General features: G+C 57.2%; 1 protein-coding gene across 7 annotated transcripts; it reads left to right on the forward strand.

Annotated features, from left to right (window-relative positions):
* Nucleotides 1-24: 24 nt before the first annotated feature.
* Nucleotides 25-22,697, forward strand: PNPLA6 (patatin like phospholipase domain containing 6). Of its 7 annotated transcripts, none has more exons than XM_057708870.1 (34): nucleotides 25-41; nucleotides 1,204-1,272; nucleotides 1,608-1,695; nucleotides 1,871-1,953; nucleotides 2,135-2,232; nucleotides 3,972-4,112; nucleotides 4,205-4,364; nucleotides 5,257-5,337; nucleotides 5,541-5,669; nucleotides 6,038-6,118; nucleotides 6,207-6,369; nucleotides 6,721-6,804; nucleotides 7,114-7,223; nucleotides 7,353-7,520; nucleotides 7,607-7,684; nucleotides 12,440-12,645; nucleotides 12,874-13,005; nucleotides 13,093-13,216; nucleotides 13,659-13,772; nucleotides 14,039-14,114; nucleotides 15,819-15,962; nucleotides 16,180-16,243; nucleotides 16,517-16,685; nucleotides 16,845-17,027; nucleotides 17,196-17,314; nucleotides 17,506-17,662; nucleotides 17,942-18,058; nucleotides 18,146-18,215; nucleotides 18,659-18,775; nucleotides 20,430-20,731; nucleotides 21,736-21,852; nucleotides 21,969-22,071; nucleotides 22,186-22,295; nucleotides 22,403-22,697. In XM_057708870.1, exons 2-34 carry the CDS (start codon nucleotides 1,246-1,248, stop codon nucleotides 22,475-22,477), a joined length of 3,990 nt encoding a protein of 1,329 aa, XP_057564853.1. In that variant the 5' UTR covers nucleotides 25-41; nucleotides 1,204-1,245; the 3' UTR covers nucleotides 22,478-22,697. The 7 variants fall into 7 exon arrangements, with proteins under 7 accessions (XP_057564853.1, XP_057564854.1, XP_057564849.1 ...); XM_057708871.1 differs by lacking the exon at nucleotides 25-41 and adding an exon at nucleotides 830-999 and having other exon boundaries at nucleotides 15,822-15,962; XM_057708866.1 differs by lacking the exons at nucleotides 25-41; nucleotides 1,204-1,272 and having other exon boundaries at nucleotides 1,416-1,695.
* Nucleotides 22,698-23,236: the final 539 nt, after the last annotated feature.

Below are 23,236 nucleotides of genomic sequence, written 5' to 3' on the forward strand. Positions count from 1 at the left end.
AACGGAGTTGGCACAGAGTGGACCCCGGCTGCGCCCTCTGGGTGAGTGCGGGTTTCTTTAGCCCCCGCAGGGGCGTCCCTTCGCGGATTGTTAGGGAGCCCTCGGCTTTCCCAAGATGTGTCCTCCAACGATTCCCGGTAGCTCTCGACTTTCTGACTGTCCCATCCCCCCCCCCCCCCACCACCAGCTCCCGACAGGTGTTTTCGCACCAGTAGCCAGGTGCGCCCTCGGGTGGAAGGGGACTAGTCCCCTGTGAATTTTACAGGTAATGTCTCAAGGACCCAGTGGCTCCCCCAAATTTCCATTTATACTCGAATGGCGCCAGAAACAGCCTCAGCCTCCCAGAAAAGTCTATTCCAGCATTCCTCAGTATCATGATCGAAAGACTCCAGGGACGCGTCCAACCAGCTCCTGGTTTTCCCAGTAATAGTCCTATAGTCCTCAGAATCTCTCGGTAACTTTCTTGTGACCCCCGCCCGGTAATTCCAGCGTCCCTGGTTACGTCTCCCAGCAATGGCGCTAGCATCATTCCCGTAGTCCCAGTGATGCTCCGCACCATCAGAGACCCCATAACTTTACTATTACGTGACAGTAAACCTCTAGCATCAACCAGTAACACCTTGCGAGCCCACCCCGCTCCGAGCGTCCCAGGATGCTACTGAGACCTCGGCGTTGCACCACGACCCCTTGTGAAGGACCTCCCCCCAGCACTCCTGCGTGCCCCAGCGCCTGTCTCCCCGCGGCCATGCCTGGGCCGGGAGCCAGGCATCTCTCTGGCCCCATGATTCGGGCTCAGTTTTCGCAGGGGGCGCAGGGGTGCGGCCTAGGGATCGGTGGGTCAGGATTAATCGATCCTGCAGAGACTGGGGCGGGGGGGCACCTGCTGGAGAGAGCGGTGCCCCTTCAGGGACTTGTTCGCTGCCTGCTAACAGTGGGTGCCCGGCCGGCTGCCCTTTGGCCCAGGGAGGAGCTGGAAAAGTGGGGCGTCAGGTCGGCCTGGTGCGTAAGTAAGGGGAACTTGGTGGGGACCCACCTCACTCCCTAGCTCGGGCCCCCAAGTCAATTTCCCCTCTGCTCCGCAGCGCCCCTCCAGCCGCCCCCAAGCCGGCAGAGAAGCCGCCCCGGCAGTGAGTACGAAGGGGGCAGGGCTTGCAGCAGGGGAGTGACGACTTGCCCGGGTTCCTTCTGCTTCTTATTCCCCAGGACTCTGGGCTACCAGACCTGCCACTCAGCCTGAAGTAACTGATGGAGGCGCCGCTGCAAACCGGAATGGTAAGGGTTGGGGGTTTGTGCGGCGCCGCGGGGACTACACTTCCCGACGTGCTCAGCGCGCATCATCGCGGTCCCGCGAGAACCAGGCTGCGTCCGTTCGGGCGGAACTACGTTTCCCGGCGTGCACTGCGGGCAGCCGAGCCTCCAGAAAGAGTTGCTCTCTTGGGGAGGGAGCAGAGCTGGCCCATTTGCAGATGGGGACGTCTGGGTCCGGGCCGACTGTGATCTCGGGGGCGGACTTGGCTCTTAGGGATGAGGTCCCGGGAGTCTCGGCCCCCGGGGAAGGCCTGGAGGGGCGGGTATGCGATGCGCAGCCAGTGCCGTTCGTCCCGCAGGTGCTGGGAGTGATGATCGGGGCTGGAGTCGCGGTGCTGGTCACGGCCGTGCTCATCCTCTTGCTGGTGCGGAGGCTCCGAGTGCCGAGTGAGGACCCGGAGGGCCTTCTGGGGGTGCTGAGGGATGGGATGCTGAAATGTCAGAGTCCCTGAGGCAGTAGAGCTGGGGTTTGAGCTTGCACGCAGCGTCCCCATCTCTGGCCGTGCGGAGCATGGAGTATGTGTAGAGCTCAGAACGCCTCTCTCTCCGCACGTATCCCCAGAAACCCCAGCCCCGGAGGGCCCGCGGTATCGATTTCGGAAGAGAGACAAAGTGCTTTTCTATGGCCGGAAGATTATGCGGAAGGTGAGTCTGGGACCCCGCGGGGCTCCCACTGGGCACACGGAGGCCCTGCCCTTTCCCTAGTTATACTTCTTGGTAAGCCTGCCGCCCTCCTTGATCAAGGGCCTCTGGATCTGCCCCCCTGTTCCCTAGGGTCTGAACTGGCAGCTGACGCATTCCCCACACCCCCTCTTAATCCTCCCAGGTGTCACAATCCACTTCTTCCCTGGTAGACGCCTCCGTCTCCACCGCTTCCCGGCCACGCATGAAGAAGAAACTTAAGATGCTCAACATTGCCAAGAAGTAAGTCTGTGCTTGGGTGTACCTGGGGCCATGTCCAGGGCTTTTTGTGTGATCAGCCCACAGCAAAGGGTGTATCTCAAGCTTCTTTGAACCCCACAGACGGTCTTAGTTGTCTTTCCACGTCAGTGGGACTATTTCAGAGCTCTCCCCTACCAGACAGGCTGTCTCTGTGCCCTGAGGGCTCTCTCAGTGACGTTCCCTTACCACAGGGGCATCTGTGAGTTATTTAATCCTCAGGCACTATCTTGGATGTCTTGTCATACTCTTAGGGGTCAAATCTAGGGTCTTGCCACACGAGAGGGTTTATTCCAGAGTGTGTCATTGGGGTTATCTCACTTGTTTCTGGGACCTGCTGGAGGGGCTGTCTCTAGCTTTTGTTCTCCAGGGGTTATCTCAGCAATCTCTCTGCATCAGAAAGCATCTATGTCACCTTCCTTGGAGTTTTTCCCATACTACTCGGAGGCTGTGTCACGGGTTTCTGTTCTCTAGGAGTCATTTTAAGAATCTTTTTGCACTAGAGACATAGGACAGACATCTCAGGACATGTCATCAGCAAAGAGCTACCTCAGGGTCTCTGAGAAGGACTCTCCCAGAGATTGTTCTAAGTTGGGAGCTGGGTAGGGGGTCTCCTGACATCATAGAGTCTATTTTGAAGGTCTGTCTCAAGTGTTTCTTCACACTGAGGGGCCATTCCAGGGCTGTCCACGGTCAACAGGGGTGCTTCCCACGGCTTTCTATGACTTGAGTAGAAGGGCTATATCTAGATCTTCCACAATTAGTTGAGGGTCTGTCCACCTACTGGGGGCGATCTCAGTGTCTGCACACCCTTGAGGAGCTACCCTGATATCACCATGACCTTCAGAGGGCTACCCCAGCTCTCTGTGACCTGGGGCAAGGGTTAGATCAAGAATCTCCTTGATCAGAAGAATGGCTATATCTGGATTTCTCTATAACATGGAGTTAACGCAGGGGTCTCATACTAGAGGGTCTATGTCAGGTATCTTATGACCAGCGGAAGGACTGTCTCAGTAATAACTGCGACTTGTGGGGAAGGGCTCTCCCAGGTCCATGATTAGCAGAGGGGCTGTGTCTGGATTCTCTGCATGTAACCAGGGCAGTCTCAAGAGTCTCTGTGACCATCAAAGGGGCTATCTCAGGGTTGTCTGAGACTTGGGAGGAAGCGCTCTCAGAGATCTTTGTAAAGAGCAGAGAGGCTGTATCTGGGGTCTCTTGATATAATGGAAGCTACCGCAGGGGTCTGCCTGCATGGTGGAGGCTGTATCGGGAGTCTGGTCTGTAACTGCCTGAAGGGCTGTCTCTGGGGTCCCATGATGAACAGAGGTGCTTTTCTGGGGTCTGCTCATATCTTGGAAGCTATGTCCGGGGTCTCCCCAATGAGAGGGTTCATCTAAGGAGCCTGTGACTAGGGAATGGTACATCGGGGGTCAGCAACTTTTTTCTTTCTCAGGCCACATCTGGAGCTTTGCAGGCTGCATGCAACGCTGCTGCAGTGACTCAACTGTGCTGTTGTAGCATTAAAGCAGCCACGGACAACGTGTAAATGAATGAATGTAGCTTGTGCCAGTGAAACTCTTTACAAAAGGAGCTGGCTGGCCTGATTTGACCAGCGGGCCAGAGGTTGCTGACCCCTGCTCCAGTGCCCTCTGTGGGGGTCTCAGGTCTTCCTGAGCCCTCTCCCTCCTTGCCACACCCTCCTCGCACCCCCTTCCTCCCACCAGGATCTTGCGCATCCAGAAAGAGGCACCAACGCTGCAGCGGAAGGAGCCCCCGCCCGCGGTGCTGGAGGCTGACCTGACCGAGGGCGACCTGGCCAACTCCCACCTGCCCTCCGAGGTGCTCTACATGCTCAAGAACGTCCGGTCAGTGTCAGGGTGCGGGGGAGGCGGGGGCTGCAGAGCCGGACCCGATCTGACCTCCTGCGTCTCTCCGCTCCCCGCTCCCTATCCAACAGGGTGCTGGGCCACTTCGAGAAGCCGCTCTTCCTGGAGCTGTGCAGGCACATGGTCTTCCAGCGGCTCAGCCAGGGTGACTACGTCTTCCGGCCGGGCCAGCCCGATGCCAGCATCTACGTGGTGCAGGATGGGCTGCTGGAGCTCTGTCTGCCGGGGCCGGTGAGGGGGCCGCCCCCAGGGGGCACCACGGGGAGATGGGCAGCTGGGATGAGCAGCGCTGCGGTGGTCACTGGGGATGGGCAGTGCTTTCAGTCAGGAGGGTTGGTGGTCTTTTTTTTTTTTTTAACTCTTGGTCGTGCTGCGTGGCGTGGCTTGTGGGATCTCAGTTCCCTGACTGGGGATCGAACCCGGGGCCACAGCAGTGAAAGCACCTGAATTCTGAGCACTAGACCACCAGGGAGTTCCCAGGACTGGTGGTCATTTTTTTTTTTAATTTATTTATTTATTTACTTATTGGCTGCATTGGGTCTTCATTGCTGCGCTCAGGCTTTTTTCTAGTTGCGGCGAGCAGGGGATACTCTTCATTGTGGTGCATGGGCTTCTCGTCGTGGTGGCTTCTCTTGTCCCGAAGCACAGGCTCTAGGCCGACGGGCTTCAGTAGTTGCAGCACACAGGCTCAGTAGTTGTGGTTCTTGGGCTCTAGGATACTCAGGCTTCAGTAGTTGTGGCTCACTGGCTCTAGAGCGCAGGCTCAGTAGTTGTGGTGCACGGGCTTAGTTGCTCCGCGGCATGTGGGATCTTCCCGGACCAGGGATCGAACCCATGTGCCCTGCGTTGGCAGGCAGATTCTCAACCACTGCACCACCAGGGAAGTCCCTTAGTGGTCTTATGAGATGTGCAGGCAAGAGTCGGGAACGGATGCCCAAGGGTGTCTGCGGTGGGTCACCGGTTACCATTAGTGATGCTAATCAGAAGGTTCCGTGGGGTCGGGGTGTCAGCAATCCCTGCGTGAGAATGAGGGCCAGCGGCGTGGTCAGGGGTTGGGATTTGGGTGGGCAGGGCAGGGTGGGCACTGGTCAGTGCCCCCCCCCGCCCCCCCACTGTGTCTCAGGATGGGAAGGAGTGTGTGGTGAAGGAAGTGGTTCCTGGGGACAGTGTCAACAGCCTTCTGAGCATCCTGGATGTCATCACCGTGAGTGACCAATACGGAGGGGGGTGGGAGGCTGGGTGGGAGGCCACACCCACCAGGCTGGGTTGGAGGGGGTCACCCCCAGTGCCCCCATCTCTGATGCGTCCCTGATGGTGCCAGTGGTCCCTCAAGGCAGTGTCGGGCGAGCAGGGAGGGGAGCTCACAGCCCCTCACCTTTCTTCTCCTCGTGCCCCCTGCACCCCCAGGGTCACCAGCACCCCCAGCGTACTGTGTCCGCCCGGGCGGCCCGAGACTCCACGGTGCTGCGGCTGCCAGTCGAGGCCTTCTCAGCCGTCTTCACCAAGTACCCCGAGAGCTTGGTGCGGGTGGTGCAGGTCAGCAGGTGCAGGTCACCACTTCCTTCCGTGACCCCCGCCCATCACAGGCTCCTGGGGGCTGGGACCCAGCAGCCCACAGGCACTCACGCTGTGCTTATCGGCCCTGAGCAGCCAGACCTCCCTGGCTCCTCGCGTGAGCTGCCTCCGCCCCATCCCCCCAGGTTTCTGCCGCCTGACTGTGGGTCTCTCCCTGGCTCCTATGGCCCTGCCCAGCCCCTTCCTGCTCCGACCTTGACCTTCTGACAGGGACTGCATCTCCTTCTCCCCGTCCACGGCCCCACCGCCTTAGGGCTAGGTCCCCACTTTCTCCTGTGGCTCACGCTGCTTCTCCCTGGCCCCCTCCTCTGCCGACCACGCCCGCAAAGATTATCATGGTGAGACTGCAGCGGGTCACCTTCCTGGCGCTTCACAACTACCTGGGTCTGACCAACGAGCTCTTCAGCCACGTGAGTTGCGTGGAGAGCATCTGGGGCCTGAGGGGTGTGTGGTGCAGGCCTCCCCTGGACACGCCACGAGGATTCCCTCTGCCCCCAGGAGATGCAGCCCCTGCGCCTCTTCCCCAGCCCGGGCCTCCCAGCCCGCACCAGCCCTGTGCGTGGCTCCAAGCGGACGGTCAGCACCTCGGCCACTGAGGAGCCAAGGGAGACTCCCGGCCGGCCCCCTGACCCTGCCGGGGCCCCACTGCCTGGAACGGCAGGTACCCAAGATGCCCCTGCCTGGCCCCCAGGAACCCTAGGCTGGCCCCGCCCACTCCCGGGAAGCCCAGCCTCTGCCCCGCAATGCCTTTCTCAGTTCTTCAGTGACTCCCACCTGACCTGCCCAGCCCCGCAGGGACCCCCACCCCCCAATTAACTAGGTACCTAGGACTGACGCCTATTTGGTCCCCCAGGACCCCGGCCTCCGTCCCACGGGCCCATTGGAATCACTGTTCCTAGTCCCCCAGTCCCCAGGGACTCTGAGCCGACCCCTCCTCAGGCCCCCTTCAGCTCCCCACCCCCTAATCCTGGGGGCTCTGAGGGGCAGGAGCCTGAACACACATCTCCCCCAGGGGACCCAGTGAAGCCCACATCCCTGGAAGCCCCCTCGGCCCCCTTGCTGAGTCGCTGCATCTCCATGCCAGTGGACATCTCAGGTTTGGGGTGCCGGGTGGAGCAGGGGGAGGCCATCGAGTTTCTGGGTTGGAGGCAGGCCTGCCAGTTTTGATTTTTCTCATCTGTGAAATGGGAATATCAGCAGCACTTTCTCATGTCTTTTTTGTGTGTGTGGGTACTCGTTGAGATGGTGCCCTCCCATCTGTGGTGAGGAGGGTTGTGAGGGTGAGAGCGGTGATCGATGAGTCATGTCTGCACAGCTGTGGCCTGGGGTACACAGGTAGTGTTTGCTTAGACGCCAGCTATGGTCACTCTCATCTTTATTGCGTTTTGTCCCCTGCTCACTGCAGGCTTGCAGGGTGGCCCCCGCTCAGACTTCGACATGGCCTATGAGCGGGGCCGGATCTCCGTGTCCCTACAGGAAGAGTCCTCAGGGGGGCCCCAGGCAGCCCTGGCTCGGGTAAGGCCCTGCCCTCTTCCCCCAGCCCATCACAGCCCCCTCCTGGGGCCCTGGCCTGGCCACTGGTGGAGTCCCCCGAGGAGGAAGGTCGGGTGGGAGCAGGGCGGTCACAGGCCCTGCCCCACACAGACCCCTACCCAGGAGCCCCGGGAGCAGCCGGCAGGCGCTTGTGAGTACAGCTACTGTGAGGACGAGTCAGCCACCGGCGGGTGCCCCTTCGGGCCCTACCAGGGCCGCCAGACGAGCAGCATCTTTGAGGCGGCAAAGCGGGAGCTGACCAAGCTGATGCAGATTGAGGTGGGCCGCCGAGGGTGTCTGGGGCAGCAGCTGCGGGGAGGGAGGCCTGGCTGGGCCCGTCTCAGCCCCCTTTCTTTTCTCCCCAGGACCCCTCCCTTCTGAATAGCCGAGTCTTGCTGCATCACGCCAAAGCCGGCACCATCATCGCCCGCCAGGGGGACCAGGTGAGGCTGACCCCTGACCTCTGATCATGCAGCTCTGATCCAAGACCTCTCTCTCTCTCTGACCTCTGATCCTTGCCTTTTCACCTTACATGTACACCTCTCAGTGTATGATTTCCAACCCCTGACCTTTGGATCCTGTGACTCTGACCCCCAACCCTCCCTCCTCATGTCCTCTGGACCTATTGACCTTTCCCCTCTAACCCCAGAACCTTTTAGACTAGGACCCGCATCCTGGATCTCCCTTCCCTGCCTTTCCTGCAACCTTCATTTTCTGACCTTTCGACTCTACAACATAGTCTGATGCTCTGTCTACTTCTTTTTTTTTTTAACTTTTTTTAATGGATCCTTTTTATTTATTTATTTATTTGTTTATTTATTGACTGCGTTGGGTCTTCATTTCTGCACATGGGCTTTTTCTAGTTGCTGCAAGCGGGGGCTACTCTTCATTATGGTGTACGGGCTTCTCATTGCAGTGGCTTCTCTTGTTGCGGAGCATGGGCTCTAGGCGCACAGGCTTCAGTAGTTGCAGCACATGGGCTCAAGAGTTGTGGCTCACGGGCTCTAGAGCACAGGCTCAATAGTTGTGGCGCACAGGCTTAGTTGCTCCGCAGCATGTGGGATCTTCCTGGAGCAGGGATCGAACCCATATCCCCTACATTGGCAGGTGGATTCTTAACCACTGCACCACCAGGGAAGTCCCACTCTGTCTACTTCACATCCTGAGTTCCTGCTAGGATGGGCGCTCAGTAAATGGGTATAGATCAGAATCTGGACCTGGAGGCTGGGAACCAGCTCCACGAGCTGGATTTCAGTGCCTGCTGGTGACACACAGGAGGTGGAGGAAACTGTATACCACTAATCCGTCCACTCTCCAGATAGGGAAACTGAGATCTGTCATGATGTCACAGCCCAGGAGCACAGAGGAAATAGGGTTAGGTGGGTAGCCAGAGTTGACTCTGCCCTGACTCCTTGGGTGAATCATCTAGAAACCTGTCATCTTCCTCCTGTGGAATGAGACTCATAGCTATCTGCTAGAATTGTTGTGAGGATGAAACAGAAAATACTGTTTGGAGCTGCTAGGGTTTGCCTGAGTGACCGGCCAGGGTAGGGTTGGAGCAGCAGCTCACAGTGGGGGTGGGGGTGACATGACTTAAGCATTGAGACTGCAGCACCACCCCAGACTCAGGAGAGGAGGCCTGGCCTTGGAGGAAGGGGTGGGGGTGACCCAGTTGTTAGCTGGCTGGGCTGTTGTGTTTTTCATTTTTTGTTTTTTTAAATTTTTATTGGAGTAGAGCTGATTGCAGGGTTGTTATTGATTCATGTGATCCAGTTGACTGTGTTGCCACCTTGAGCTGCTCATTGCAGGGTGCGCTGCTTTCTGCAGAGGAAGTTTTGTACCAGCTATTTGAGGTACTTTGGGCCCTGGCTGAGGAAGTGTGGTCATAACCATGGCCCTTGCAGGGGCCCCTGGGCCCTGCTTATCTGGGAGCCTCTGCTGGGCTCAACCCAGCCCAGCCCCAACCCCAGCCCAGCCTGCTAACATACCAGGCTGGTCTGCAGTCACCTGAGGTTCCTTGCGGTCTTCAGGACTTTGTTAGGGACAAAGCTGGTCTTCAGTGCCCCCCCCCCCGAAACTTTATACCAATGGCTTTCAACAGGAGGGCACATTTGCCCCCCACCCCAGGACATTTGGCAATGTCGAGACATTTTTGATTGACTTGAGAGGGTGCTACCGTCATCTAATGGATAGAGACCAGGGATGCAAGACTGCACGAGCCAGCCCCCCACGACAGAATTATCCAGTCCAAAATGTCAGTAGTGCCAAGGTTGAGAAACCCTGCTTTCCACAAACATTTCCCAAAGTGTAATTCATGGAACACCCACATCACAAAGGATCTGTGTGTAATAGGTTTGAGAAACGCAGGCTATCTTATCCCTTCTAGGAAGCTCCCAGTGAGCATCATTGCCATATTCAAGGCTCTGAGAAGTCCTGCAGTGAAAAAAAACGTTTCCCAATCTGAGGACAAATAGCAGCTTAATATTATTCACTCCCATTTATATCCCAAACCCAGTCTGGGAATTCCATCTTGGAAGGTTCCAGCGTGTGTGTATGTCTCCTGGGGCTGTGCCCCTCCCAGGGATCCTTGAAGTGTTTTGGCATTCACAGGGCTTTGTGGGGTGTCAGACGGGCTTGTGTAATGAATGAGGAAGGAATCTTCTTTCTGTCTCTGGGCAGTTTCAGTTCCTCATTTAAAAGGGTGGGACAGAGAAGCGTCCAGCTGGGCAGGCTAACCCGAGGGGAGAAGGGCGTTTGGTGTGTCCCAGGATTGCTGCATGGGCAAGAAACACCAGTGGGGTCCCCCTGCTCTTGGAAGCTCACAGTTCTGACAGACATTACATTCAAAGGGTTACACAAATTATTGCTAAATCATGGGCTTTATGCTACAAAGGACATGTTCTCAGTTCTACAACCTGTGGTTTAGGCAGGGCAGTCTCTCTGTGGAATTGACCTCCAAGGAAGGAGGAAGGATGAGGAGGAATTAACTAGGTGCAAGGGGAAGGAAAGAGCATTCTAGGCAGAGGGGACAGCATGTGCAAATGTCCTGTGGTAGAGCTAGTCCATCTCTAGGAAACAAAAGGAAGTCAACAGGGATGGAGTGGAACAAGGGAGCTCGGAGCAAAGGGGATTTTTTTTTTTTTTTGACGGCACCACGTGACTTGGAGGATCTCAGTTCCCTGATCAGGGATTGGACCTGGGCTCTGGGCTTGGGCAGTGAAAGTGATGAATCCTAACCACTAGACCACTAGGGAACTCCCCAAAGGGGATTTTGTGTGTGTGTGTGTGTGATCGTTTTAGAGATGTAATTCACACATTATGCAATTCACCCATTTAAAGAGTATAATTCAGTGGTTTTTAGTATATTCACAGTTGTACAACCATCACCATTGTCAATTTCAGAGCATCACCTTAAAAAGAAACACCATACCCTTAAGCCATCAGTCTCCTACCTCCTAACCAGCCCCAGCCCTAAGCAACTACTGATCTTCTGTTTCGTTTCTGTACATTTGCCTGTTCTGAACATTTCATATAAATGGAATCATACAATATGTGGCCCTTTGTGTCTGGGCTTCTTTCACTTAGTATGATGTTTTCAAGGTTCATGCATGTGTGGCATATGTCAGTGCCTCATTCTGTTATGGCTGACTACTGTTCCATCGTATGAATGGACCACATTTTGCTTCTCAATTTATCAGTCGATGGACATTGAGTTATTTCCACCTTTTGGCTAGTATGCATATGGTGGCTACGAGCATGTTGTGCACACGTCTGTGCGGACATGTTTTTCATTTCTTTTGGGTGGATATCTAGAAGTTGAGTTTCTGGGTTACATGGCAACTCTATTTTTAATTCTTTGAGGACTGTTTCAAAATTTTTGCTAGACTGTGGTTGTACCTTTTACATGCCTACCAGCAGTGTATGAGGATTCCAGTTTCTTACATCCTCTCTAACGCTTTTTGATTCCAGCCATCCTAGTGGGTGTGAAGTGGCATCTCACTGTGGTTTTGATTTGCATTTCCCTAATGATTCATGGTGTTGAGCTTCGTTTCATGGTCTTACTGGCTGTTCATATATCTTCTTTGGAGAAATGTCTATCCAGAGCCTTTGCCCATTTTTTAATTGAGTTATCTGTCCTTTTAGTATTGAGTTGTAAGAATTCTTTACATATTCTGGATACCAGACCCTTAGCAGATATATGATTTGCAAATACTTTCTCCCAGACCGTGGGTTGTCCATTCATTTCCTTGATAGTGCTCTTTGAAGCTGAAAAGTTTTTAATTTTGATGAAGTCCAGTTTATCTGTTTTTCATTTTGTTGCTTGGGCTTTTAGTATCATATCCAAGATTCCATTGCCAAGTTCAGTGTGACCATGATTGACCCCTATATTCTTCTAAGAGTTTTATAGTTTAAGCTCTAAAATTCATGTCTTTGATCCATTTTGATATGATGTAAGGTGAGGATCCAACTTTTTTTTTTTAACAAACTTATTTATTTTGGACTGCATTGGGTCTTGTTGCTGTGCACGGGCTTTCTCTAGTTGTGGCAAGTGGGGGCTACTCTTCATTGCATTGCACAGGCTTCTCATTGTGGTGGCTTCTCTTGTTATGGAGCAGGGGCTCTAGGCATGCAGGCTTCAGTAGCTGTGGCATGCAGGCTCAGTAGTTGTGGCTTGCAGGTTCTAGAGCATAGCCTCAGTATTTGTGGCACATGGGCTTAGTTGCTCTGCAGCATGTGGCATCTTCCCGGCACATGGGCTTAGTTGCTCTGCAGCATGTGGCATCTTCCCGGCCCAGGGCTCAAACCCATGTCCCCTGCGTTGGCAGGCAGACTCTTAACCACTGCGCCACCAGGGAAGTCCTAAGGATCCAATTTTATTCTTTTCCATGTAGCTATGCAGTTGCCCAGTACACGCAAAGAGGATCCATGCTCCCATGTAGCCAGTCTTTGCAGCCTCTTGCCAGCTGTGTTGAAAAGAATTCATGGGCCTTAATCTGGGCTGAGTTGGGTGATCCATTAGTAATGTCTGCTCTGGGTGCTGAATGGGAATGTAGATACATATGCTGCTCAGCTCAGTGCTATGGAAAACCTTCACTCCTTCCAACTTTTCTTTCCTTAACCTTTTCTATGGAGTGCATTGACCTGACTTATGGGTGAGGTGGTGCCCCTGTGCCCATCTCCTGGTCCTTGCCCTACAGGATGTGAGCCTGCACTTCGTGCTCTGGGGCTGCCTGCACGTCTACCAGCGCATGATCGACAAGGCTGAGGACGTGTGCCTGTTTGTGGTACAGCCTGGGGAGCTGGTGGGGCAGTTGGCGGTGCTCACTGGCGAGCCCCTCATCTTCACACTGCGAGCCCAGCGTGACTGCACCTTCCTGCGGATCTCCAAGTCTGACTTCTATGAGTACGACTGGGCCCCATGCTGGGGTGGGGGTAACGCTCAGGGGGGCCCCCACCAACTCCATTCTGCCTTGCATGAGGCCATCCCTCTACAAACGCCCAACACTTTTCCAGGGCAGCTTTGAGCCCTTCCTGTCCCACCTCCAGGACATCACCCACACTCCCCACTCCCTAAGGGCTGTTCCAGGGCGCCCCCGGCCCATGCACCCGCCCCCCCGCCCTTCGCCTACAGGATCATGCGTGCACAGCCCAGTGTGGTGCTGAACGCCGCACAGACCGTGGCCGCGAGGATGTCGCCCTTCGTGCGCCAGATGGACTTTGCCATTGACTGGACGGCAGTGGAGGCGGGGCGCGCACTGTACAGGTGCAGCCCCCGCCCCCACCTCTCCCCTTAGGCCCTCCCTGCGAGGAACTCTACCCTGTCTGACCCGCCCCCCAATCCCCACCCCAGGCAGGGCGACCGCTCGGACTGCACCTACATTGTGCTCAATGGGCGGCTGCGAAGTGTCATCCAACGTGGCAGCGGCAAGAAGGAGCTGGTGGGCGAGTACGGCCGCGGGGATCTCATAGGAGTGGTGAGCGTGGCCCCACCCACTGACCTCTAACCTCTCCCAGTCCAGTTTCCTCCCACCCCCAACATACACTTTATCCGGGTTAACTTGATGGGGTAGTGAACGGCCCTCCCGCACCTGTGACCTCGCGCAATCCACTTTTCCCAGCTCCTTTCCATGGCGGGGGGAGATGGGGCAACCTCATCAGGGTGGTGAGACTGATCTCACTCCTTCTCCAGACCTCTCTCCATCAGAAGAGGGGACCCCCGCCCGGTGTGGATCCCTGTCCTCCTGTCCTCTCCCTTTCCCCGGAGCCCCGAGATGGGTAGTGAGGCTTGGCTCTCTCCACCGCTATCTGGGGGAGCGGGGACTCCTTACTACCTCCTCTCTGTCCCCATGGTCGGCCTCCCCTTTATCTACCAGCCTCTTGGCTCAAGCAGCCCTGGTCACGCACTTGGTCCCCTAGGTGGAGGCGCTGACAAGGCAGCCACGTGCCACGACGGTGCACGCGGTGCGCGACACAGAGCTGGCCAAACTCCCCGAGGGCACCCTGGGCCACATCAAACGTAGATACCCGCAGGTGCAGCTCGCGGATTTTGGGCTATTCTCCTAATGGGGGCGGAGCAGATGGGGCGGGGCCCCAGAGGAGGCAGGGCCTAATATGTGGGGAGGGGGTTTAGATGGGGGTGGAGCCCTAGGAAGACCGTGAAGCCTCCAAGTGAGGGCGGGGCTCGTGGGGTGGGGCCCAGGTAACAGGAACCCAGGCGCCCTTGCAGAGGAGGAAAAGGTGGTACTTTCAGAGTTGCTCCTCCAGTCTCACTGGACCACCGGCCTCCAACGCCCCAGGTCGTGACCCGCCTCATCCACCTGCTCAGCCAGAAAATTCTGGGGAATTTGCAGCAGCTACAAGGACCCTTCCCAGGTGAGAGCATGCCGGCTCTCGGGAATGCTGGGGAATGTAGTCCAATGCCCAGAACGTGCTGGGGGAGGAAGCCGTGAACCAGGGCACGCTGGGAAGTGGAGTCCAGTGTATAAACTGCTCTGGGCGGGGCTTGAAGCAGGAAGTGGGAATCTGAGTTCCGGTGCATGCTGGGGAATGGAGTTCGGGTTCCTGGGCACGCCGGGAAACCGAGTCCTGGACCCAGGGCGTGTTTATTTATGGAATCTAAACTTTATATTCTAAAGTGTTAGGCATGCTGAGAGGCGGAGTCTTTAGGGGCAAGCCTGGTTCTGGGTGTCAGGGCTGGCTGGAGGATGGAGTCCACATACTAGGAAAGGAAGTCCTAGATTAAAGTGTGCTGGGAAATGTAGTCTATGGGGTGGTGTTTGGGAATGTTGGCAAGTGGGAGATGTGGTTCCCGGTCCCGGTGAATGCGGGGAGATGTGGTTCCCTTTCAGGGCATGCTGGGAGGTGTAGTTTCCATCAGCTAGGATGCACTGGGAATTAGATTCGGGGTGTGCAGAAATATGGGCCTGAGGTTCTACGTTATGGGGACCTGACCCTGGACCAGCCGGACAGCCTCTTCTCTCTTTTCCCCCAGGGGCTTCTGCCCTATCCGCCCTGACACCTGGATTCCCGGGGTGGGGGCTGGGGTGAGCCACGGGCAAGAACCGCCTCCGTGCCCAGGGTCTTCTCCCACAGACTTTTCCCTCAGTCCTTCACCTTGCACGCAAATACATGTTAACTCCCACCCGGCTGCCAGGACCACCCTTGGTGTGATTCTGGGGCAGATATGGGGGTAGGGACTTTAAAACCTCAGACCTCTGAGAACCTCGTTGTTGATGCTACGGAAGAGGAAGTTTCCAGTGAGCAGCTAGTGCGAGCTAGGCATTGTGCGGAGTACAAGGGTGGGGGAGTGCACAAGACAGACAAAGCCCCTAGAAGGGTTTACAGCGAGGCAGGCAAGATGCTGTTTTTAAAATACAAAGGAAGATTATAATGTCAGATAATGTACTGTGTAGAAAACAAAAGAGGGTCTTGATGGGGCGTGACTAGCAGAGGGCCATGAGCAGAGACTTGATAAAGGAGATGGGGCCAGACACTGACAGAACTCTGAAGGCTCTGCACACAGGGTTTGGTGGTGTTGAAACCCTTCAAGGAGAAAAGCGATTGAGCGGGAGGAATGGGGGCAGGGCAAGTTATGTAGGGGCTGGGAACCAGTGAAAGGAATTTGAACTTGTTCAGACTGTTACGGGAAGAATTGGAAGGGAGGAGGCAGTGAGAGGTCCGGTGAAGAGATGGGGATCGATGGCTACGTGGGTCAAAAACATATTTATTTCAGTCTAGCTTTGTGCTCAAGTCCCTTCAGTGGACAGAGACACCAAGGCCAGAATGGGGTAGGGGCACGGATCAGTCCGCACAGGTGGAGTGGGAAACGGAAGTGGTTATACAGTTGTGTAATGGATCCCACTGGGCAGACTGGGCCAAAACTGAAGATCAGATAGCCAGGTCTTATCAGGGACAGTGGTTGATGCTGTGGGGCTAGGATGGAGGCCATGACCTTCACCATGGCATCACTAAGCCTCAGCTGAGGGACAAGGGGCAGGGATTCCTGAGAAGGTGGAGGGGAGTCGACCTTTCCAGACCCAGGACTGCGCAGCAAATACTATCCTTTGGGAATCTCAGCAGGTTCAGGACTAGGTGTCCCCCCTCACTCGGAGCTCACCAACCCAGCCAGCAACCTGGCCACAGTGGCAGTGCTGCCCGTGTGTGCGGAGGTACCCATGGTGGCCTTCATGCTGGAGCTGCAGCATGCTCTGCAAGCCATCGGTCAGTCGTGGGCAAGGGCAGCCCTTTGGTCTACCTGGGGCAAGGTGTATGTGGGTGGGGGCATTGGCCAATCAGTGGAGACGCCTGGGTGGGTTGGAGGTGGGGGTGGGGGGCTGGAACAGGGCCTTGGTGGCGGAGTGGGTGGTATTCTCATATGGGAGAGGCCCCCAGATCCGCTGACTTGGGTTCCTAAACCCCCTTCCTCACCCATCCCCAGGCCCCACGCTCCTCCTCAACAGTGACATCATTCGGGCGCGCCTAGGGGCATCTGCGCTGGACAGGTGTGTGTTGGGGGTGCAGGAGGTTGCGGGGATAGGCTAGAAACAGAGTTCTTTCAGATCTCATTTGAGTTCTAGGCTGTGAAACGAGGGGCATGCGCCCCCATTCCTCTGGTCAGTGGGGAGACAGTGGGGTGAATCGGCCCCTGGAGGACGCAGATGTGTGAGGGCTTATATGTCCAGGTCCCCTTCCCCACAGCTACGGAGCTACATGGTCTCTGGGGGACAGGGACCTCTGACCAGCCCCAGAATGACGCTCCCCCAACCCCACCCTAGCATCCAAGAATTCCGGCTGTCAGGGTGGCTAGCCCAGCAGGAGGACACGCACCGCATCGTGCTCTACCAGACGGACGCATCGCTGACGCCCTGGACCGTGCGCTGCCTGCGCCAGGCCGACTGCATCCTCATCGTGGGCCTGGGCGACCAGGAGCCCACGTTGGGCCAGGTCCGGAGACCATGCACAGTGACCCCATCCCCGGGATCCTGCCCCCTGCCCTCCGGTGCCTGCGCCCAGCCACGCGCACCCTCACTGGTGGGGCTAGGTGACCAGGAACCTACAGGGCCAGGTGTGGTGAGAGTAACTTCCATGCCCCACCCCCCGCAGCTTGAGCAGATGCTGGAGAACACGGCGGTGCGCGCCCTGAAGCAGCTGGTCCTGCTGCACCGCGAGGAGGGCCCAGGCCCCACGCGCACCGTGGAGTGGCTCAACATGCGCAGCTGGTGTTCGGGCCACCTGCATCTGCGCTGTCCGCGCCGCCTCTTCTCGCGCCGCAGCCCGGCCAAGCTGGTGAGGGGCCCTTCAGGGGACCTGTCGGCTCGCAGGGCCTTTCAGGGGTGTGGCTACTGGAGGGGCGTGGCCTAGGGATCGGAGGGGCTGGGGCAGTGTCCTGGAGGTCCAGACGCCGCCTCCTATATCCGCATCCTCATGGGTCGCGTCTTTCTGCCCTCCCACCAGCACGAGCTCTACGAGAAGGTTTTCTCGAGGCGCGCAGACCGGCACAGCGACTTCTCCCGCCTGGCGCGGGTGCTCACAGGCAACACCATCGCCCTGGTGCTGGGCGGGGGCGGGGCCAGGTGAGGGGTGGGGTCCGTGCTGGCAGGGGCGGGTCCAGGGGCCCTGAAGGGTGGAGCTGACTCCCTGGGCACGATCCCACAGGGGCGGGGCTGGCGCCGTGTTTCTTGCGGGTGAGGGAGATGGGAGAAGGTCCATGGGGGTGCGGCTTAGGGGATCCCCAGCAGGTCACTGGGTCGTCTCCACGTTGCAGGGGCTGCTCACACATCGGGGTGCTGAAAGCATTAGAGGAGGCGGGGGTCCCTGTCGACCTGGTGGGCGGCACGTCCATCGGCTCTTTCATCGGGGCCCTGTACGCCGAGGAGCGGAGCGCCAGCCGCACGAAGCAGCGGGCCCGGGAGTGGGCTAAGGTGTGTGTTGTGGGGAGGAGTCCCCCCACCCCAGGAGCACCCTGAAATCTGACCCCAGAGGGGCTTCTGGGCTTCTCCTGACCCTCCCTGACTTGAACTGTGAACCCCACCTAGATCCTTATAGAGATACCTCCAGGAGCTTGGATGACCCCTTGTGACTTCCTGGCTAGTGACCCTAGTCTCCAGCTGCCAGCTGGAGCCATCAGGACCGTTAGGGACCACCTAGTCAGTGACCCCAAGTGACGCCTGTCTAACCCCCCGCTGGCCGATTGCCCCTAGGGCATGACTTCAGTTCTGGAGCCCATGCTGGACCTCACCTACCCCGTCACCTCCATGTTCACTGGGTCAGCCTTCAACCGCAGCATCCACCGCGTCTTCCAGGACAAGCAGATCGAGGTGCACCCTTCCCCCAGGCCCGCCCCTCCCCTGCCCCTCCCCGCAGGAGTCCCCACTCCTCCTGGACCGCAGTCCCTGTCCCTGTAGGACCTGTGGCTGCCGTACTTCAACGTAACCACGGACATCACCGCCTCAGCCATGCGTGTCCACAAAGATGGTGGGTGCCCCCAGCCGGCCCCACCACCACCCCTGTGGCCATGTGGGGAGTGGGTGCGGGGTGGGCAGCCGAGCGTTGTCCACTCTGGGACATTGTTAACATGAGTGACCGTCGCTCCTGGCCCGATTGCTGTGCACTAACTGTCACCCACTAATGCCCCAGAGGCCCCAGGTATGTCTGTCCTTGGGGGTGGGGGGCCGGGAGACTCGTCGGGCGCCTCACCCCCTCACACCCGTCCTCGCAGGCTGCGTGTGGCGCTACGTCCGGGCCAGTGCCTCCTACTGCCCTTACCTGCCCCCGCTCTGCGACCCCAGGGACGGGCACCTGCTGGTGGACGGGTGCTACGTCAACAACGTGCCAGGTCAGCGAGCCCACCGGGCTGGCCGGCCCTCCGAGTGTGTCTGAGTGTGCCTGTGCGTGTCTGTGTGTGTCCCACCGGGCAGGCTCCCTGTGGCGATACGTGCGGGCCAGCATGACACTCTCGGGCTACCTGCCGCCGCTGTGCGACCCCAAGGACGGGCACCTCCTCATGGACGGCGGCTACATCAACAATCTTCCAGGCAAGTAGCCACCCACTTGTTCCCGTGCACGGACACACGGGCGAGCCCACGGTAGGCATGTGCGCACACAGGTGAAGGAGGCACCCACGTGCTGTATTAGACACGCACGCACACAGGGCGAGTGTGGACACACACAGATGGGTGGGGCACTGCCAGGACCAGCTTTCTTTCACATCCACTCACTTGAAGTGTGCAGATAAGAGGCACACCCAGAACTTACAATTCCACATACCCAGAAGTGTGCAAACACAAGTAGACACCCATGCTGGCTACACAGACACTCGAGGTTCCCGTAGGCCAGGGATCCGCACTCTATATGTCACAAGCCACATCTGGCCCCTGCCTGATTTTGTAAATAAAGATTTATTGGCACATAGTCAGGCCCAATCATTTACCCTTTGTCTGGGGCTGTATCTGTGCAGCAGAGTTAAGTAGTTGCAATAGAGACCATATGGCCTGCAAAGCCAGTTATTTTTTCTCTGGTCCTTTACAGACAGTTTGCCAACTCCTGCACTGGTGTTCTATACAGAGCCCCACACTAACAAAACCACGTGCATGTGAGCAGGGGTGTACAAACTCACAGGTGGATGAGCACACTTGGACGCACAAGGAAACATACATAGGCATTGATCTAGGGACACATGAAAAGAATACAAACAGTTCTGGGGGTGTTTACAGAGATGTAGCACACCCAGAGGTGAGTGTATTCACAAACATACAGACAGGAGATGCACACACCTGATAGGGGTGCATACAGGACGCGCACGCGAGCACTCACACACACACACACACAGGCAAGCTTGTGAGGGACACGACCAAAGTCTGGTGGAGACTCAGTCTGATGGAGGCAGAGAAGAACATCCCGGTGGTCTTTGGGGATTGGACCTGGCCATAGCACCCTGTCCACATCCCCCCAGGCATCCCCAGACCCACTCAGGGACCCTCAGTGGGGCACTTGGACCCATGGCTACAGCACCCTCCTCACCGGCCATCATCCCACCCTTCACCCCAGCTGTTCTGCTCACCTGAATCTCCTTGAACCAGCTCTTTGCTCTCTGTCCCTTCTCTCAGCCTCGAGGTCCCTCTTTCTACCCGGATTCTCTCTCCTTCCATATCTCTGACCCCTGATATTTCTCTCTCTCCCAGAAATCTCTGTTGCTATCTCTGGTCCCCTATATTTCTCTCCCCGCGGCTCTTTCTCCTGGTGTCTTTATTTCCATGTCTCCCTGTCAGTTTGCTCACACCTCCGTCTCTCTGCATCTCTGACCCTTTGTCTGTTTCCATGACTCGGATCCTTTCATCTCTGCCTTCACCTCTGGTGTCCTTACTATAGTCTGTCTCTCCATGTCACTCTCCTTTTACATATCTGTGCCCTACGTGTCTGATCTTGTGTCTCTTTCCCCAGCGACTTTGTCCCTCTGCCTCCATCTTCTCCACCCCTCTGGCCCTGGTTCCCCAGACCTGAAAGCTCCAACACTCATGCCCACCTCCTCCATATCACTGGCCTCTACACCCACACACTTTGCATGCCTGCATGTCGTTCGCATGGGTTTTCTTGCGTGACCACATGCATGATGGTGTTTGTGGGACTGGGTTGAACTTCCCTGCCCTGGTCCTGGCGGAGAGCAGCCGGCTGACCCCCCCGGCCCCACAGCGGACATCGCCCGCAGCATGGGTGCCAAGACGGTCATTGCCATCGATGTGGGGAGCCAGGACGAGACGGACCTCAGCACCTACGGGGACAGCCTGTCTGGCTGGTGGCTGCTGTGGAAGCGGCTGAACCCCTGGGCAGACAAGATCAAGGTTCCAGACATGGCCGAGATCCAGTCTCGCTTGGCCTACGTGTCCTGCGTGCGGCAGCTGGAGGTCGTGAAGTCCAGCTCATACTGCGAGTACTTGCGCCCACCCATCGACTGCTTCAAGACCATGGACTTCGGGAAGTTCGACCAGATCTATGTGAGCGGGTGGGAGCCCCTTGGTGCCAGTGTGGTGGGCCAGCAGAGCTTTACTACTGAAAGCCCAGAGCAACATGAGGGGAAGGATTCTAGGGCTCCATTTGGGATCCATGGGGAATAGAACGGTAATCAATTAGTGATGTCTGCAGTGAGTGTGGCAAGGGGATGTGGCTGCGCATGTGCTATGTATGAACTAAGTTTCTCAATATGTGCCAGCTGCGCTGCCTGAAGCACTGTGTAGAGATTTCTAATGCTGTTTCTGTGTTGGTGGGGATGAGAACTGTGATCAGTTAGTAATGTCTGCTGCAAGTCTGGGATGCACTGGATGGAGCAGTGTCTAATGTGCCACTGACCCAGAAAAGTGTGTCGTGGTCTGTGCCGACTGAAAATGATCAGTAGCTGGGACTTCTCTGGTGGCCCAGTGCTTAAGACTCTGTGCTTCCACTGCAGGGGTTGCAGGTTAGATCCCTGGTTGGGGAACTAGGATCCCACATGCCATGCAGGGCAGCCAAGAAAAAAAAAAAAAAGAAGAAAAAGAATTAAAATGAAAATGATCAGTAGCTGCTGCCCAGAGCCCTGAGTAAAAATGCCTGATGCCCTTTCTGGGCTCACTGGGAAGGCATGCTGCGATGGATTAGTGATGTCTGTCATGGACATGGGAGATGATGATATTTACTACACATTTGCAGACCTTGCAATAAGCTTGCACACTGCCATCTCGAATCATTTGGTACTTGGCACACTGCATGGGGCTGAGTGGGAAGGAATGTGCAAAGAGTGATTAGTCATGTCTGGCAGGGGCACAGGCCAGGGGACATGGGGGTGAGTGCACTACCTATGGTGAGTCTGAAATTAGTATAGTCTCAAATGCCAGCTCCCCCAGAGTGGCATGCTTTTGAGGGGCCAGGGAAGGGGCAGACAGGGTGGGGATAAGCAGAGAAGAGGAGGCAGAGAAGAACATCCCGGTGGTTGCACACATGACCTCAGCCCCCTCGTTTCCTGCAGGATGTAGGCTACCAGTACGGGAAGGCCGTGTTTGGGGGCTGGAGCCGGGGCAACATCATTGAAAAGATGCTCACGGACCGGCGGTCTGCCGACCTTAATGAGAGCCGCCGTGCAGATGTAAGCCTGCGCCCTCCTCCTGCGGGGCCACTCTGACAACACATTCCCTCTAGTCCCCTCTGGGTCTCCCCCAGACCTCAGATGACCCCGAGGGCCTCACCCACGCCGCCCTGCAGGTGCTCGCCTTCCCCAGCTCCGGCTTCACCGACTTGGCGGAGATCGTATCCCGGATCGAGCCCCCCACGACCTACGTTTCCGTTTCTGATGGCTGTGCGGATGGTGAGGGGCTGAGGGCATCCCCAGGGGGGTGGGGCTGGGCCTGGGGTCGGTGTATGTGGCCTGGAGAAGTCAGACCAGCCCGAGCCCCCTCCGCTTCACCCACTGCCATTCCAGGGGAGGAGTCCGACTGCCTGACGGAGTACGAGGAGGATGCGGGACCCGACTGCTCGCGGGACGAAGGGGGCTCTCCGGAGGGCGCAAGCCCCAGCACTGCCTCGGAGATGGTGAGAGCGGGTAGTCCCGGGCCCCCCACGAGGTGGGGAGACAAGACTGACGTGCGCTGGTGTCACGGGCTGTGTGACACGTGCAGGGGGCGCCCCTGTCCCCACAGGAGGAGGAGAAGTCCATTCTCCGGCACCGGCGCTGTTTGCCGCAGGACCCTCCCAGCTCAGCTGCGGATGCCTGAGGACCTTGAGAGAGGTTCCCTCTTGGGCTGGACTAGGGGTGGGCCCTGCGGGGGTGGCTCACTCCCCCTCTGCCTGATGCTATGCCTGTGACCCCCTGGGTCCCCCTCGATCCCCAGCCTCCAGGGCCCACACACTGGACTGGCCTGTCCCCCGGGGGAGGGGCAGCATTGCACTGATGACCCTTGATCAGTTATTCCAATAAACCTTCCCCTCTTGGAAGTGGCCTTATGTCCTCTTTGGGTTCAGGGGGCACCTCACCCTACCTTCCATGCTCAGGATGGCTGGGGTTGGGGCCGGAAACAGCCTTGAGCTTGTCATCATGACCTGTGCTCCCAGTCTTGGGCTGAGCTTCCCCCACTGGGAGTGGCCATCCCCGAATTCACCTGTAGTCCCACTCAGTGCAGGCTGTGGACCACAGGACCTCCAATTGCCCAACTGGTCCTACTGTGCACAGGGGCTCCGTGTTTTCTGTGTGTTCCTACTGTGTGCGCCCCTGAGCCTGGTCCCCGAAGGATGCCCCATATGTACACACACGCACAGGGCTCAAGAGCTTTACTCTCAGAGGCTCCCAGCCAGCTGCCCGTACTGTGTGCCACCAGCGTGGTGCGGCTCCCCATCACTGCCCCCACCGCGTGCTGGACCCAGAGTGGGGACACGGCAGAGGGGGGGAGGCTCATTCACAAGACTTTCTTGAGGGCAACAGGATGACGTTTTTTTTAGTTGTGTATGTATGTTTTATTATAAAATATACATAGCAT

The sequence above is a fragment of the Hippopotamus amphibius genome, chromosome 15, assembly GCF_030028045.1.
Source record: "Hippopotamus amphibius kiboko isolate mHipAmp2 chromosome 15, mHipAmp2.hap2, whole genome shotgun sequence".
Taxonomy (NCBI): Eukaryota; Metazoa; Chordata; class Mammalia; order Artiodactyla; family Hippopotamidae; genus Hippopotamus; species Hippopotamus amphibius.

Coding starts and splice junctions, on each gene's coding strand:
- PNPLA6 (XM_057708866.1), top strand. CDS start 1,467: ATGGGGACGTCTGGGTCCGGGCCGACTGTGATCTCGGGGGCGGACTTG. Junction 5,338..5,540: donor GCATCCTGGATGTCATCACC/GTGAGTGACCAA, acceptor CTGCACCCCCAG/GGTCACCAGCACCCCCAGCG. Junction 13,217..13,658: donor GCGGGGATCTCATAGGAGTG/GTGAGCGTGGCC, acceptor TTGGTCCCCTAG/GTGGAGGCGCTGACAAGGCA.